The following is a 17,849-nucleotide window of genomic DNA, read 5'->3' as shown; positions in this document are numbered from 1 at the left end:
ATCAGATTGAAGGATATCTTGGAAATTGCCTTCGCTGACAGCTACAGTCTGACCTCAACCCGCGCCCGGCCGGGACAAAATTGACCTCCCCTAAGGTTTTTTGGGGCACACCTCAAAAACAAACGCTTGCAGCAGCATCAAATTTTTAGGATATTGGTATCTGTCAGTTCGATATCCTTTGTATAAACGTAAAGTATTGATCTGCCGGTCAGCGACCTAGATTAGGTTAAACAGGTCAACTTCTCCGTAAAAATTGACCACGCATAACCTTTCCATCGCTGGTTGCTGTTGCTCAAACTTGCTATAGTAATAGAACATGAAAGTACCATGGTGGGTGTCTGTCAGATTTTTATAAAAAGGTCAAGCCAGAGGTGGGTTAGTTTTTGCTATCTTTATAAATAATACAGATTTGTGCCTTTTTGTGTAGTTTTTGTTTTTATGTGAGGAAAATAGCATCAACCCACGTCAAAACCATCATATGACCAGAGAGCACATGGTATGGGCTTAGGTCGTGACCTACCTCTATGAGTGGCTTCAGCCAAACACATTCTGAGCTCAAAATAGGCAGCTGTATAGGTAACTTTGGGCGAAGCATTGACACTTTACACTGGAAACATGTTGTGGTTTCATTCTAATGCAGGATGAGGTTACAACAGGTAATATAAGGACCTCCAAGGTCATATAATGTTATTCAAGATCAATGACCTCGGTTGTCAATAGTGGAGGGGCTAGATGAACGAGTTTAACGAGTGTGACTACTTCTACATCGTGTTTGTAAAAGTGACGGCGTGTAATTTCATGTACCAACGTATCTGTCCTCAGTTTGCTACAAGCATATCGCCAAGTGTCGAAGGAAATATGTATTATGAATCTGAGAACTATGCGGTATTGAGTACCCATGGATGTAAGCACACACTATTTCTGATCGCATGAAAGCATTATATCTTTCCAACTTTTACACTTCAGCCCAGTTAGCACTTTAAATTTTTTAGTTAGATGGCTTATGAATTTGACCTCAGTTGACCTCAGCTGACCTCGAGGTGAGCCCAAAATGGTATTTTTGTGTCCAAGAGACTTTTGTCTTCCTAATAAAATAACCTCAGTCAGGCGCAAATTATAAAAGACAGCAAAAAGACATCGTTCTTGCAGGCTACTAGTAGACTAAGTTTGAACGGTGACCTGATCTGACCGGACCCTTGCGGAGAAACAGACATGGTCGGAATGGACTGCCCAGTCTTGACGCTTGCTTTTGTGTCCTCAATATCCGTCTTAGTGTTAACATGTATTTGACTGCATCTATCACATTAACTTTTTTGCCTTTCGTGACCTATGGTGACATCATATTCGACCCGCGGTAAGGGATTTTGGATGCGTTCCTCAAAATTTGACGAGGCCTTCATAACGGCATCTTTGTTTTCTCGTACGACATTTGGAGGTTGGAGATGCCAGGGGAGAGGGAAGTCGAGCGGCGATGTCCTCGGCCTCTGGTCGGGCGTAAATTAACTTGTCATAGGCCGGTGGATTTATAAGGTACATCCAAGTTTAATACCAAAAGATTCAGTATTAAATTGCCTGCAGCTGTGCAAAGCTCGGCGCGGTTACCCCGCACCCTTTGAAACTTATTCAAGACACGCACTCGGGGGGGGGGAGGGAGCAAACTGACATTCAACCGAAGGCTTTTTAGAAAAATTTCCAAGTGCGTTGTAACACGCGCTCAGGTGGAGGTTAATTTAACCCTTTGAAAGTTTTTTTCGAGAATAATTTCCGTAAGGGGCAGCGTATCTGCGCCAAATTTTTTGTAACTGTAGGTAACTGAATAGCGGATCCTCGGCACAAAATTTAAATGTACCTGTTCAGGCAGCTGAGCTATGGCAGATCTGATGTCAAAGTGAGTCCGTAGCTGTCAGCGAAGGAATTTTTTTAGGAAACCTTTCAATCAGATGTGACAACAGAGTGTTAAACGAAACCATAACTTTTAGGAAATCTTTCAATCTGATGTGAACACAGAGCGCTAAACGAAGCTACAAATCTCCGAGTTAGTTTTTTTTTTGCACCATAAGACAACTTAATTTAAGCTTACATCAAATTACATTGATCTCTGGCCAGATGTAAAGATCACACCAAGGTAGAAATTAACTCGTTTTTACCGGATAATTTTCTTGATAGGGTAGTTTACAATGCTCGTTTCGAATTTCTTGACAACAGGGACCATGACAGACATATTCCATGAACTTCTTAGAGGTCTGAGTATATCAATGACTTAAATTGCCCAGAAGATCAGATCACCCACCCTTTTGTTATTTCAGAGGACACCACCCATCCTTATCCTCTTCGCTCAATCAACTGCAAAAATCAAAGCAGCATCGTAGGATTTTGATCACTATTAGGTGCTAAAGGTGAAACAAGATGAATGACCTGAAATAAAAACCAGTGCACTTTTACTTAGAACAGGCATCTAGGTTCAAATCGGTTGCATGAGTTCTGGAGCACTTGGACACCAATCTGTAGTTTAACTTTTTTGACCACATTTGACCCAAAAGTCATGCCCAATGTCGAATTTTGATTGAAGTGTGCTCACGTACAGACCAGCCTATCCTGTGAATTGGGCGCTTTTCGGTTTTTTACTTCAGAGATCCGGGGGGGGGGGGGGGCGTCAAATGATTTCCAACAGAGCATGTGGTATTCAACCGGCCATCCGGCCGTGCGTTAAACCACACCGCCCACCTTGCCTACGTTTGCTACAAATGCCTTTTCCTTCTTCTTGTTAAGGAAACGCATGTCACTGTGCACTCATTTATGGGACGCTAACGACTACAAGGGCGATATTACCGCAATGTGGCATGGCGCAGCTGGAATTCGAACCCGAGCTCTCTAGTGGGAGCCCGGGGCGCCAATCGCTCGGCCATTACACCCCTCTACAAATATCAAGCCAAGTTAGGAATGATAACCTGGTAAAAAATAAACGGCTCCAAAAAGCCAGTTATATAGTTGGAGAAGCCGAGAAGCAACTATGAGAATCGCAGGTGATAAGTCCTTACCAGGTAAATATGTACCACGCAGTGATGACGGAAAACATGACATAAATCACCAGAAAGATGGCGGGAGCGCGTCGGTCAGTTACATTCGCAAGGCGGTATCCGAAGGTGTTCTGCCAGTTGCGAATGATGAATTTTTTCGTACCCGAAAAAATCGAAAAAGTTCGAAAAAAGTCGTACCCGAAACTCCAGTCTCGGGTACGAATGTTAAATAAGGATGCCAGTTTGATAACCGCTTTGGCAATGACCAGCTCTCCCATGACATGCCTCACCAGGTGCGCAAATCCAACCAGGTGAGTTGGGGCAGGTGGAGATCACAGGCTTGGCCGGTAATAAAAAAGCCAAAAGGCAAGGCAAGATGACACATCGGATCTGAAACTGGTGCTGGAACTGGAACTAAATCTCAAAATGTCATGGTGATAGATCTGTCCTCATGGTGCATTTTTGCTTATTTGGACTGTAATAACATCCACTTGGGTTAAATGGATTCCTCGACATCAGAGTGGATGGTAGTTATGCTGCATCAATCTGATGTTTTGTTGGCATTTTAGTTTTTTCACAGAAATTAAAAGCTGCGTTTTCTAAACATGCACCTAAACGTGTTGCTAGTTCTTAGGTATATGTCAGTGCTATCCTGTCGTCATAAAATGATTATGAAGAACATGTGGATGAGTTCTGTAGCCTGTGGCAAAGCTCTGTAGTGAACCCAATGACATTCTTCGATTTGATCCTCGTCCAAATGGGGAGACAAATTGGCCTCGCAGATTTTTCAAGAATAATTTCCGGAATGCACGGCGGCTTGCGTTTGTTGTCTGCTATTGCATAATGGACTTTTGTGTTGAAAATTAGACGTACCTTGTAAGATCGCTGAGTAATGGCCGAACAAAATCAAGCCGTGGCTGTCAGCGAAGGCAATTCCAAGGGAGTCGTTCAATTGATGCGACATCGGAGTGTTAGATGAAGCCGTACATCTCTCAGCCAGTCTATCCAGGCAACTAAACAATTGAATTTATGACTGAAATAAATTTCTTTGAATTTGTGTAAGCCATGAAGGTCAAAACGAGGTCAAACCAATCTGCTTATGTGATGGTTAGATTTCTTTATGGGGTAGCTTCTGATGCTAATTTCAAGTATCTTGACTTCAGGGACCACGACAGACATCTTCCACGGATTTTGTAGAGTTCAGAGTAGGTTATTAGGTCACTGACTTAAAATCGCTCACATCGAACTTTTGCTCTCCAAGAGCATACCGCCTAAGACAATCATTGACGCTTCTTCAAATAAAAAATCAAAACGATCTCGTAGGATTTTATTTACCATGTCGTGCTTAATGTCAAGCAAGATCACTCACCTAAAATTGACGCCAGTGGTCTTCCGCTTAAAACAGACATCTAGGTCCAAAGCGGTTGCATAGGGGGTCTAACGGCACTTTGGACACCAATTTTTAAGTTATCTTGTTCGACCTCTTTTGACCCGTAGGTCGTGCCCTAAGAATCTCAAATGCTGGCAGAATGGAGTTGACATGCAGGCCCACCTATTCCAAAATAAATTTGATGTCTTGCTCTCTCACTTTTTGAGATCTCATGGGGGTGGCAAATTGCGCCCCTCCCCACCTGAGTGTTTGGTATTCAACCGGCCACCCGATCACGCATTGAAGTTCCTTCCTAAATATATTCTCAAGTCAGCTTTCGATCCCTGCAGTCCATATGAGGTCCTAAGTTTTTTTAAATCCATTCTGGTCCTAATTCGCGTTTTGGTGGACATTTCTGATCTCACTCAGTTTGACCGTGGACAAACCGCAATCTGTGGATGCGTCCGAGCCGCGGAACGTTCCACCAGTTGACCGGGTGTGGCCGCAGGACCCAATTAGCGACGAGCCTCACCGCGTTCGTGGGCGGGCTTCGGCCCATTGTGAATGCAGCGACCAATCACTGCCTCGGCGCGAGGTGCGCCAAGCCCGCAGCCCGGTGTGATGGTGAGGGATAAATGTCCGGGGTGGTGCGAGACGCCCGGCGCTGGTAATCCTGTTGTCGCGGGACGGACGCCCCGCGTGAGCGCGGCAAGAAGTGATCCGCTAGTGACATGGTGAAGCCTTGCAGCGACAGGGCCGGCTCGGACGACGAGAGACAGCGGTCGTCGCCCGGCGACGCGGCGACCTCGCCGCCGCCCGACGACCGCCGCGAGAGCATGGCGAGAAGCGGCGCCGGCTCCTCGGCCCACTCAGGGGGTATCTGCATGTGGCTATAGAAGCTGAAAACCGCGTATTGAGGCAGGTAGGCGAGTTTCAAGGTCACTGAACACAAGGTCACTGGCAGTCACTGTTTTTTTATTCCTTTTTATCACCTCTCGCTCGTGCCGCAGTGGTCACCTCCAGACCTTCGACGCAAATTACTGGTTGTGCATTATTCAGCAAAACCAGTGAGTTTTCCCCGCATCTCACACATTTTGGCTGAGAATTGGGATTAAAATGTGCAAGTTAAGACATCTTGATTACTTTAGTGGAGGCGGTGCCCTTAAATTAACGCAATTAAACAACCAAGCGCACCGTGCACAGGCACTGACTGAGAAAATTACTTGCAACTCACCTGGCATTAGGCGACCCCTAAGCAGCCAAATAGCCCTTGGATAGTTCCAAGGCTCCTTGGTGTTTCAAGAGACTCTTGAACGCCAAAGGGTCCTAAGCAGCTAGAAAAACATGCCCAAAGTACCTATCCAGACTGTGTGCCCTAAGTAGCTGTAGGCAGTGTGCCCCTGGTGGCCAAAAAGAGCCCAGCGAATGGCCAGAGCGGCCCGAAACAGCCACATGGAGTCTGCTGAACAAAAAGAAGGAACAGTTTAGTACTGTATTGACATATATTCTGCCAAAGAAACTCTTTTTGGAGCTTTTTTCGTCGCGTACGCTCAATTTCTTCCAGCTGCGCGAGCCGAATAGGATCCTCTCAAAGGACACTTGGACCTCCAAACGCCCAGATTTCTGGTGCTCCGGAGCCCGGGTGGCCAGACCCCCGCCCTCCCGCCCTCCACAGGGTCTCCAGTATGGCTGTAAAAGTCACGTCAAGCGCGTAAAGCGTGCTGTGCAAGATTTTGTTCTTTAGCTCGCCTCGCCAGAACGCATTTACATGCGTTCGAAAATTACGGGTTTCCCTGAGGTAGTGGGGCCCACGTTCTGAAGGTTGTGGGAACGCGTCCCCCAGACCCCCACGTCCCCCACGGCAGGAGTGTCAATTTGAATTATTTTGGGTGGTCGACTGTCTACCCCCAATGTCCAATTTGCCCCCTCATCGAGAGTGAGTTTGTCTCCCCCCTCAGCCTTCTGACGCCTAAGGATAACCAGGACATTAAACATGGGAGGAAAACATTAATATGAATTTATGTAGGGTTCTGCAACTTGTGCCAGGGAAGCAAGGACCATAAAAGATGAAAAATGCGATGTTACGTTCAATTGAGTGCAGCTGACTGCAGCTAGCAACGTTTTAAAAGCCCCGCGCTCATACCATGTTTACTTGAGTATTTTCTGTTTTTTCTGCATGCTGTGTGTTGTTTATTGCACATTTCATATGCTTTGTTGACTATGGTTTAGTGTTGTACTGCTGTCTGAGAGTTTTCGGCATTATTATATTGACAAATATTGGCGCCCAAAAACCTAACAATATTATAAAACCTAACAAGGTTAAAAACCTAACAAGGTTAACAAGCCGCATACGTTTGAGGGAACGCCTGAAGGCACTGACCTTTCCGGCTGAGTATTTGATGGAACAGTTACACAAACATGGCGATCGACACCAGCCGTCTTATCCGATAGCGGCAAGTGTCCAACAAGGAACACGAAAACAACACTAGCCGTGTCGAACACGTCTAAAGCAAGTGCCGCGTTGCAGCCTGCACCCCTCCGTGCGGCTGCCTAGTTTACGTGGCGCCCTTTAGGAATCGCACACATCAGCTTACACTCTTTACTCCACGCCCAACAATAGCTGAAACCACAAATCGTCGACACTTTGTTGATTATCGAAGCTTGGTTTCGGCGATCGACGTCACATAAAATGTTAATCATGCTCAATGACAACATCTTCCGCGGAGCCACAGCGAAGAAACGTGTAATAGCAGGGGTGTAGTTTCCTATTTAATTGGGGAGGGGGGGGGGGGCTCAAACCCCACAACCATAGATGAAAGTGGGTCAGATCCGGAAAGAAATCTGTGTTCTTGTGTATTAGGGCGACCGATGTATTTTGCGAAGCTACACCACTGTGGTGGAGGCTTAACGACCGTGACACGCGACGGATTCGCCACCAGATCACTCCAGCGTTAGTTCTGGGGCTGAGGACCAATTCCCCGACCAGGGACCAGGTCGGGGCGCGCGATGTACACTGGACGGGACTCCTGAGTTAGTGCGGGTCCCTCGTGTTGGTCAGGGGGCCGTGGCGCCTAATAAGGGACCTGTATTGTTCAGGACCCCTGAAACAACGAGGGCCCCTGCATAGTTGACCAGCCCACAGTACCTACCACAGTGTCATGTGTCGACAACAGGCGCCGAGTCAGCCCAGGTAACATTTGCTGAGCTGGGACGGAAGTGGGACCCCCAATGTCGGAAGGCCTTTTGTGTTGGTCGGGCCCTCCGACAACAAAAGTGAATGAGAGTTTACGATGGGCGTCAACAATGAGACGATGGAAGGTCCTATGTCAGCCAGGGACCCAGCAGCGAAATGGGTGCTCTCGATCCCATTTCAGCCATCAGCCCGTATCACAAACAGGAGTACTTGTGCCAATTATTGAACAACTGCGGCGATCAAGGATTTTTTGCATCAATGAGGGCCCTTGCGGCTATCAGGGTCAATTTCCTGGGTCACGGGGTCTCCGTTGTCAGGTAGACGACCAGTGTATGGCCATATGACCGACCGACCCCTCTAAGGGGTTTTGTATCGACCTGGTACACCGCCCCTGCGTCGCCGGCATGGCAGCCGGCAGGCACCTCGCGCTGTAACGAAATGACCTTTAGCCCTTGATCGGAAACTATAATCTGTCCCCTAGTGTTCTACCCACCGAGCGTCCTACCCGGAAATGGTAAGGGCTTCGTTAGTGTTCAATAAGGTGGATCCAGATAGGGTCACAATGAAAAAAGCAGCACCAAGGAGGGCGTCCATCCTTGTTCAGGATGACAGAGCGAAACAAACTGCGTAACAAGTTTACAAATTGAGATGTGGAACAAACTGCGTAGCAAGGCTTGCAGAACCGAGATGCGAAACGAACAAAAAAAAGTTTGAGTCCGCGTACTTGCAATATTAGGAACAATATCATCAATGGCCGATGTTGTAGTTCTCACAAAACTGAGCAGCGTTGTCCGCTACAGCTAATACCCGGCGGCGGGCGCGTGGCGCGTGACAACAGCCGTCGTGAAATAATGATTCAGGTGGTCTTTCAAAATCGATTCGTACCGCTCAAAAATAGACTTCAGGCCAATGTTATAAAAAAGAACGCCACTTTCTGCAAAAAATCACGGCACCGAAAAATGAACGGCACTCTCACCAATGTTATAAAAAAGAAGACGCGACGTAAAATCTGTCGTTTTCTCCGGTTGACGTTATTTTTTAACCCAAAAAGCAGACAGCTGTCACGCTGGCGCACATTCTAGAACAATAGTACCTTGAATAATAGGGGGCTAATTAAGACTTGTTTATCTAAAATTGTAATGTTTTGCATTTCAATCATTTTTGATAATTTTGTCATATATTCCAATTTGTTTTTGGTTAAGAGTACTAACCAGTCATGCTTGCTGCCCACGGCCATCAAGAACGTACCAATGAGTGCAAAGTATGTCGCCGTAACCGTCGCCATTCTAAACCGGCGCTTCCCGACTGCTGGCGCTACTCGACAAGGAGCGCACCGACTAAGAACGTGCAAGAGTGCGACAAATTGTAACTCTGCGTCCACTGGAGCATATGGCCAACAGCGTTACCTTAACAGCTGCCCATATCGGTCAGCTGGCAGCACTGATGTAGCCTTGTATGACTGTTAGCATTACTCAGCTAGGCGCTCACACACATCACATACTGCGCTGAAGGCACGACCGGATGCGCTTGCAGACATTCCGAATGACTCACCTAAATAGCTCCTCCAACGGCCACTCCATGTGGTTTGACGGCGAAATCTCGCCGCCTTCTCAACCGTCTCGCTGCTTGTCCATCACTTTGAAGGATGTCACCTTCATGGAGGATAAGCCCCGCCATGGCCAAATAAGCCATCGTATGACTAAAAATCACCCGTCAAGAAAAAAAAACGTCAAGGGTGGGCGATGCTTTTTTCAGACGCAAGATTCTACGTCTCTTTGCATCTGTGGCGCACTAGGCGCTATTAGTTGTCCCAGACAGAGTTTTATAACATTCAAACAGCTTCGTTGTCTGTTTTTTCGCGACGCATTTTCTGTGGCGTACTTTTTTTGTCGGACGGTTTATAACATTCGGTGACGTTCTTTTTTATATAACATTGGACACAGGACGTTATTTTACCTGTGTGATTTTAGGTCTTCCTCTAAAAAGATAACCAGCAACGGCAGCACGAAACTAGAGATGTTTCTTTACTTGCGTAGTTTCTCCACTAAATTCCAGCACCGGTTCGCGGCGTTGTGAATGTTAATCCATTCCTATAAGAACATATGCAAATTTCACAGGCCGAACGTGCTTCAGAACTACCTCCTAAGTGCATGAATTAGCGTGCTAAATCCTCCTAAGATACTTCTTCAGAAACGATATCGTTTTCGCCGGTCCGCTAGCTTCCGCCTGATCTGAAACTACGCGGCCAACGTCGCGCGGCCTCCGGAGACTGAAACGCCTGGCAGCGGGGTTTTGGCTGAACATTTGCATGTGTGGTCAAAACCATGTTTTGCAATTCTTCCACTGCTCGATTCAACCAAGGAATAAAAATTCCCAGACGAACATGGGTTGACCACGTCAATACAAATTTGCGACCTCACTTTTATCTGCAATGTACCCTCGTTTATCATTTACGCCCACGATGTCTCTGTAAGACCCCGAAAAACTTCGGCACGGCCCCTGAGTGCTATCGGCATATTAGTGCTATCGGCTTCAGCTTCTCAAAAGAAGTGCATTTATATGAAGCGGATGCAAACTGCCAGGCTTCGCTATTTGATTGCTGTGCCGACGCGCCGTGGTTGTAAAAACTGGTAGTAAGCGTATGCTATATATACATACATACATGCATACATACATACACACATACATACATACACACATACATACATACATACATACATACATACATACATACATACACACATATACACACACACACATATATATATATATATATATATATATATATATATATATATATATCAGAGGTTTTGCCTTTCCCACGCTTCTCATGACGTTTGTATGAAGCCCATTCATTCAAGCCATCAATCATTCCTCAGAGCGCGAGTTTGCATCGATTATGAGATGTCCTATAGCGTCTGTGTTCCCTATCCTGTACTTCAGCTTATCTTCCTATGCATAGGTGGCGCTACGTGCCCGTAAAACGTTGACCGGGACGTGAACAGCCTTGGAAGCGGCGGCGGCGGCGGCGGCGGCAGCAGCTGCGGCGGCGGCGGCAGTCAGCTGAGTGCGCCGGTGCGGTGCGGGGGCCGGCCGGGCTTGTGGGCGCAGCAACCCTGAATTGCGGCGGGGCATTGGTAGTTTCTTTTCACGCGTGACGTGCTTTCCGTGCTGATCTCTGGGTTGAAGATCAGAGGTTGGCTGCTGGAATATAGACAAAAATTCAAGCTAGAAACCTGCTACGCCATCCAACTAGTCATTTGTGCGACCACGCATCGACCCGTCCCGGTTTACCCGGAGAAGGTCTTCGATTGACAATTTGGATTATTCGTCTAATGGTAAGTGTTCTATTGAATTCATCTCGATATTCATTTCCATTTTCCAACTGCGCGAAAACTAGCGGAATGATACCTGCTGAGTTTCGGAACAAAACGGTGTTAACTCCGAACGTGTTGGTAAAAACTGACGCGATGAAAATAACAAAGCATGAAAAAGAATAACGAATGGACGTTGTATTTTAACACATTCCGCAATTCCTGCATTCCGTCTTTTCCAGGCCCTCAAACGCCAGAACCACACACACACAAAAATCAGGGAAAGCAGTGGCCATGAACTGTCCCGAAATGGCTTAATAAAGTGGCACAAACCTAGAACGAAAGCTGCATTTGGGGTCCCCTTTGTTGATAAATATTGTGCCGAGCCCGCCTCCCCAACATCACAACACCGCTGCCTATGTTGGAGTGAGGCACCCTTTGTTGATAAATGTTGTGCTGAGCCCGCCTTCCCAACAACTCAACGCCGCCGTCTATGTTGGGGAATGCGGCATGACAGTTGGTGGACAGGAGGAACGCTGCTCTATCTCAGCGCGCCGTCCGCACGGCGGCGCACAGTGGGGATAATCCGAATGTCCGTCGTGGTATGAAGCGATCCCCTGCGTGCTCCCCGCTCTCTCTCTCTCTCCCTCTCTCCCTTCGTCTCTGGCCCGTCTACTTGTGGCGTTGGCGCCGTAAGTGGTCGCGGCGCGCGGCCGCGCCAGGACAGTTGGTTTTCTATTTCTGTGAGAGGACTTCAACGCCCACCGCCGGCTGCCAGCAGGGACCGGCGCTACGGCCCGACCGTCGGGCCCTGCCGGACTGTGTTATAGACCCTCGTGCGGGACCGCTCGGTCGGCTGCTCCTCCTGTTCCCCCCCCCCCTCTCCACCAGCCGGTCACCACCGTCTGCCGCTCCCCGGCTGTGTGGAATGTGCCTCGTGGACATAGGGTCGCGCTTTGACCCATCTATTAACTCTGTCCGGGTGCCGGTTACCGCTGTGATCCGCCTGTAAACCCTGTCTGAACACCTGACGCTGTCATAATCCACTGCTAACCCTGTCTGGACACCTGATCCTGCCATGATCCACTGCTAACCCTATCTGGACAACTGGCCCCGCCATAGTTTGCCGCTAACCCTATCTAGGCATCTGACCCCGTCACAATCCACTGCTAACCCTGTCTGGGCATTTGACCTCGCCACAATCCACTGCTAACCCTGTCTGGACACTCGGCCCCGCCATAATCCCCTGCTAACGCTGTCTGGACAGCTGGGTAAGCCATAGTGCACTGCTAACACTGTCTGGGACACCCGACCTCGCCATAATCCACTACTAGCCATGTCTGGACATCTGACCCCGCCACAATCCCCTGCTAACCCTGTCTGGACAACTGGGTAAGCCAAAATGCACTGCTAACCCTGTCCGGGCATCTGACCCCGGCACAACCCACTGCTAACCCTGTCTGGACACCCGGCCCCGCTATAACCCACTGCTAACCCTGTCTGGACAACTGGGTCCGCCATGACCTGCCGTGAACCGGTGACTCACTGGTGTTCAGCGCAACAGATGGTGTCTGTGAGTCCCTTCACACCTGCCAGAGGCGGCCACATGCCCTGACCTTCCCCTCAGGTGTTGACCGCGCGGCAGGGCCAGCTGTCCGGCGGCCCTGCCGCGCCCCGCCCCGACCGCTGTTTAGTCTGCGGTCGAATCAGGCCGGCCGCGCGTGAGGCACTCGCTCGCACACGGCGACGCGTCGCTGCCAAAAATAAGACGCCTCTCTTGGCGGCTGTCGTATTAGCGGACTAACTATAGGCGCGTCGGCCAGCGGCCGGGCGGCGTGTGACCCGACCGCGTGAGGAGGCAGAGGCGGCGGTGGCAGCGGCAGCGGCAGCGGCCGGTACCTGGGTGGATCGCAAGCTGAAGCCCCGCCGCCACTGCCCCCGCTGCCGTCTGTTCTCCTGCTGCCGGCCTCATTGTTTGTGGTAGACCCCAACTGTCATCGCCTCTGCCACCGCTGCCGTCGCTGCTGCCTCGCCTCCCACTGCTGCCGTCGCCGCTGCCTCGCCTCCCACTGCTGCTGCCACTATGACGCTCGGGGACGGTGTTTTGAAGGGAACTGACGTCACTGGGCTGAGCGAATGCCAGAATCTGTCCGCTGCCCAGCCTGTTTGGCACGCAGTGGGGGCAGGTACCGCGGGCCGGCCTGTCCGACACGATTTGGATTATGTGGAGATGTGAGACCTCGGCGATGCGAATTGCTTTCATGGAACGGAATTCCACTGAACGCCAGCATTCGGCCGTGTTGGAAGGGGAGGCTGTCATCGCTGCATCCTCATGAACTCATGCAAGCAAAGTAGCTGGAAACTAAGCCGCCCCGAAAGGCTGGCTCTCCGAAGGGGCCTTGCATGATGATACAGGTGTCGTGATTTCAGCGGACTGACGTCTAGCATTAGCCAGATCTGTAGTGAGAATTAATGATGGTGCAATCAGTAACCATGGCCAGCTTTGTTAGTCTTGCCACCTTTCCTAGTGTGTGACTGGGGGTCGGTTTGGCCAAACCAGCCATGGCCGATACAGGGGCTATGGGCGTTTTCGTCTGGCCCATCGGCCATGGGGCCAAACCGCCATCGCCGATGCAGCGCCAGATGTTCTAGAACACAAAACCACAAACAGACAGATAGCCTAGTGCGTGTTCTCTAAATCATACTTTGCCATTGGTCGCACGGACATTTGTCCTTGGCGCGAATTCTGATTACCCTACGCCAGGTCCAATCATTTAACGCTGGTGTCACCACTGCACACCTGGCGTAATTTGATGCCCGTTCTGATCACTTTACGCTTTGTCATTACTCCACTTCCGTGCTGGTCACTTCGCACATCTGATGGTTGGCTGCCGACGGGTTTAAGCACTGAACACCGGCCCAGAGTGTCAAAATGTAATATTTTAAGGGAACATGACGCATTTTGCGCACGATTTCGGACTCTCAGTTTTGGGCTCTTTTCGTAATTTTGGTCTCCTATGTATCGCTAGATTACATTTTCCGCTGATTTCTGTCTCCGTCGGATATTTGCCGAACACATTTGCAGCAAATTAAGTTGGGAACGGGTGGTGGGCTGAGGAAGAGAAAATATCAAAGCCCACTCCAAAACACCCCCCCCCCCCCAAAAATGTGTTTCTTCTTAGCAATGCTTGCCCCCGGATCTGGCCACTTCCCTCTCAATGTTCGGTGGGACGGGGGGGGGGGGGCTCGAGCTGGATAGAAAAATGCATTTCTAAGCTTTTTACGAGTTGGCATACTGTAGTGGTCTCATCGCCTTACGCCCGGACAGATCATTTTACACTGTTCTGGTTATTTGCACACGGCCGTTTTACGACCGTCCTCATTACTGGACGTCCGGTCTAGTCACACGACACCCAGCCTGATCACCTGACGTCTGGTTCAATTCCTCGCCGCCCGGCCTGGTTCGGCCTGGTGCAGGAGTGCGGTCTGGTGACGGCTCCAGGACCGGTTCATTGGGGTGACGTCACCCCACCTTGCACCTGACTGGCCCGGTGGACCGGTTTGGCCGCGCTAACGGGCCGGCGCTGGCCTGGGATGCAGCACCCCGCCGTCATATCCGCCGCCGATGGCGGCCAGCGATGACAGGCGCCGGCTGATCAGGCCGACCCATGTGCCGGCCTCTGGAGACGCCACGCTGGGAGTGCGCGCCGTTCAGTCAGGTCGCCACAGACTGGAGACGCCACGCTGGGAGTGCGCGCTGTTCAGTCAGGTCGCCATAGACTAGCCGCTGCTGGTGTCCCCGCGCCCCCCCCCCCCCGCCCCCGTAGCCTCCAGCTGGCTGCACCAGTTCTGAGACATCGCGGTGCCAGATCGTCCCTTCCCTTTCCTCCTCTCCCTTTCGCTGGCTGCCGGTCACCGGCTCACAACTCTCTCCCCCTCACCGGTTGATCAGCTGCAACATTTGTCACGGTTACGTGTTGTGATGTTCTCTGAATCATCTGGCTCCTTGCCGGGCCTCCTCGAGGTCTCCTCTGTGGTGAGTCTGGAGCCTGGCGGGGCCTCCTGCCTCTCCTGTGGTACGTTCATGGCTGGACGGCGTCTCCCCTGCGTCCTCTGCGGAGGTCTGGGGCCGGACCGGGTCTCCCCTGCGTCCGCTGCGGAGGTCTGAGGCCGGACAGGGTCTCCCCTGCATTCTCCCCGACCGTCTGAGGGCAAGAGGGCTCTCCTCTGCCGCCCTGTGTGGTCGCCAGCCCCGGTACCGGGCCGAGCTACCCTGCCAAGGTCACGCTCGCCAAGAAATGGTCGACGGCCGCCCTCTCGCCGCGCCGCCACGGCCGGGGCCGGCCAGCGTCCGTCCCCTCCGCCAGGGCGGGCCCTCTGACGGCCGCGGATATGTACTATCGTGGCGTGTCGGGACGGGTGTGTCGACTGATGGGCTCCACAGCGGTCTGTGCTCGCCAATACCGCCGGCGGAAGCCGACACTCATGCCCGGCTCACGGACAGACCAACCCAGACGGGCATCCCAGATGGCCCACCCACCTACCGCCACCCCCACCCCCACCCCCACCACCACCCCGCCCCAGCACAGAACCGGGTCATCCCAGTCGTGCGACCGACGACGCGCTGAGAGCTGGAGGTTTGCGGTCGGGGGACGCGGCGCCGGCTCGAGAGGCGGATGCCGCGCTGTTTTGGCGGGCGGACGCTGGGCGGGCGGGCAGGACGGCGCTCGGCTGGACTCGGCGGAAGCCGCACCCGCGCCACTGGCGCCGCGGGCTGCTCTCGTTGGGTGAGGCCTGGCGCCGTGGACTGCAGGATGTCGGAGGCCGGAGCATCCGCCAAGTGAGCTGGGGAGGGAGGGAGCGGACGGATCTCAGGGTCGTCAAATGTGGTCGGAAATGCGTCAAAAGCCCCTGAGCACGGCCTGTGAAAGTGGTTCTGCGAATGGGCGCCGCCATGGAGCACCTGCGTAGCCTCCGGGTATGGACAGCACATCGGCGTCTGTGATTAACACGTCCGCTGGTGATGACGCGCCGCTGCTGGTGTGGCGCAGTTGGAGTACGCGGCGTGTTTGGGTCGCGCGGAGTTTTCCGTAGGGGATTGTGTCTGGTCTGAAAGCACCAGCGCCTTTTCCTCTCCTCGTCCCTTCTTCCTGCGCCAGCTGCACGGGGACAACGAGGGGACGGGTCAGTTTGTATCACAGTTCTGGGTCTACGAACCCATGACGGCAAGCTTGTCTGCGATCTTCTACGATCGGTCGCGTTTCAGTTTTCCGGCCACGGTTCATGCGAAAGCCAGCGACGATGTCGTAAAAATTGAAGCACTGCCGAAGAGCTGGAAGGAGTATGCGCCTTTCTCCATGGGGAAGATGACTGCACCCGCGGAGGATGGCTCGCGCCTCGTTCCTGGGCATGGCTGACGAGGGTTGCCCCCGGGAGTACAGCTCGCGCCTCGTTCCAGGGCAGGGCTGTCGAGGGCGGCCTCGGCGCACCCCTCTGAAGGCGGTCGGCGTCGTGCCCACCGCCTTCCAAACGCCCCGCCGTTTGCTGCGGCGCCCTGTAATAACCCGGCCCGTAAATCGCCTTATTGTAATGAGGTGGAAACGAGGGACCGGTCGGCTCCATCCCAGCGCTAACAACGGCCCCGAGGCGGAGGCTAGCCGGCCTCCACGTCGCTCCGCCCTAACCTTTGTTTTGCCCGACAGCTGCTCCCTGCGTGTCGTCTCGCCGTTGACCGCAGTGTTACCCCTGCCCCGCTCCACTGCGTCACTTGTGCCTGCGCCACAGCGTCGTCTCTGCCCGGCGCCGCTATGTCAGCCCCGCTGGGTGCCACGGTGTCAGCCGTGTCTTGTGGCGGCCGACCTGCGCTCGGTGGCGCAGCGGCGGCCCGCGCGTATCCTGCAGCGGCCCGCGCCGCTTCCGTCCGACCAGCGGTGCCCGCCCTGGCCGAGCCGGCCGGAGCTCGAGGGGCTCGCCGTCCCTCCCCCGTGCGCCGGCCGTCACCAGACGGGCAGGCGGGCCCCTGCTGCGAACTGCGGTGTGGCGCGTGCTGCCGACGACGGCGAACTCTCCTCGGAGCTGCGCGAATCGTGCCGCCCCCCGCCCCCCTCCCCCGTGCGATGAGGTGTCCAACAGGTCATGTCAGATTCTGCAGCAGGCAGTGCCGGCCCATGGCGTGAGGTTTTAAGTAGAGGCGCCCTCGTGTGTCTTCCTGAATCCTCACTTCTTCCGCTCCGTAATTGTGTAGGATTTTCTGTCGCGTTATGCTGTAAAGAAATTGTGGCAATTTCAGTACCTTTCACGTTTTATGTAAATCCGTGGTGGCCGTTTTAACTATAATGATGGTTTCGTTGCTGACAACTAGCTCGTGTCCACTCCAGCATTAAGCAAGCAACCTACTGAATGTCTACAAATGTCATGTGGAGTGACCTAACACGATCCTTTACTCGCCGCCCCAGCGACTTTTCAAAGGACGGGGCGCAGCGGCCTTACGCGGCTTGTGCTGTGTTCCACCGGCCCACCGGGCCTTGAAAAGACGGAGTGCAGCGACCTTACGCGGCTTGTGCTGTGTTCCACCGGCCCACCGGGCCTTGAAAAGACGGAGTGCAGTGACCTTACGCGGCTTGTGCTGTGTTCCACCGGCCCACCGGGCCTTGAAAAGACGGGGCGCAGCGGCCTTACGCGGCTTGTGCTGTGTTCCACCGGCCCACCGGGCCTTGAAAAGACGGAGTGCAGCGACCTTACGCGGCTTGTGCTGTGTTCCACCGGCCCACCGGGCCTTGAAAAGACGGAGTGCAGCGACCTTACGCGGCTTGTGCTGTGTTCCACCGGCCCACCGGGCCTTGAAAAGACGGAGTGCAGCGACCTTACGCGGCTTGTGCTGTGTTCCACCGGCCCACCGGGCCTTGAAAAGACGGAGTGCAGTGACCTTACGCGGCTTGTGCTGTGTTCCACCGGCC

At 52.4% G+C, this 17,849-nt stretch overlaps 1 protein-coding gene and 1 long non-coding RNA gene across 2 annotated transcripts in view; one reads left to right on the top strand and one right to left on the bottom strand.

Annotated features, from left to right (window-relative positions):
- Positions 1 to 5,272, bottom strand: part of LOC119098204 (SCY1-like protein 2) — a 189,470-nt gene extending 184,198 nt beyond the window's left edge. The window contains exon 1 of the mRNA XM_037221130.1: positions 5,086 to 5,272. Coding sequence (XP_037077025.1) covers positions 5,086 to 5,272 — 187 coding nt within the window. The remainder of the gene's footprint in view (positions 1 to 5,085) is intronic.
- Positions 5,273 to 10,656: 5,384 nt separating this feature from the next.
- LOC119098461 (uncharacterized) overlaps positions 10,657 to 17,849 on the top strand; it is a 33,132-nt gene continuing 25,939 nt past the window's right edge. The window contains exon 1 of the long non-coding RNA XR_005094236.1: positions 10,657 to 10,917. This is a non-coding gene — a long non-coding RNA (uncharacterized LOC119098461). The remainder of the gene's footprint in view (positions 10,918 to 17,849) is intronic.

This window comes from Pollicipes pollicipes, unplaced genomic scaffold (assembly GCF_011947565.3).
Source record: "Pollicipes pollicipes isolate AB1234 unplaced genomic scaffold, Ppol_2.1 Scaffold_4740;HRSCAF=5597_pilon_pilon_pilon, whole genome shotgun sequence".
In the NCBI taxonomy this organism is placed as follows: domain Eukaryota; kingdom Metazoa; phylum Arthropoda; class Thecostraca; order Pollicipedomorpha; family Pollicipedidae; genus Pollicipes; species Pollicipes pollicipes.
This window is presented reverse-complemented; position numbering and strand designations above follow the sequence as displayed.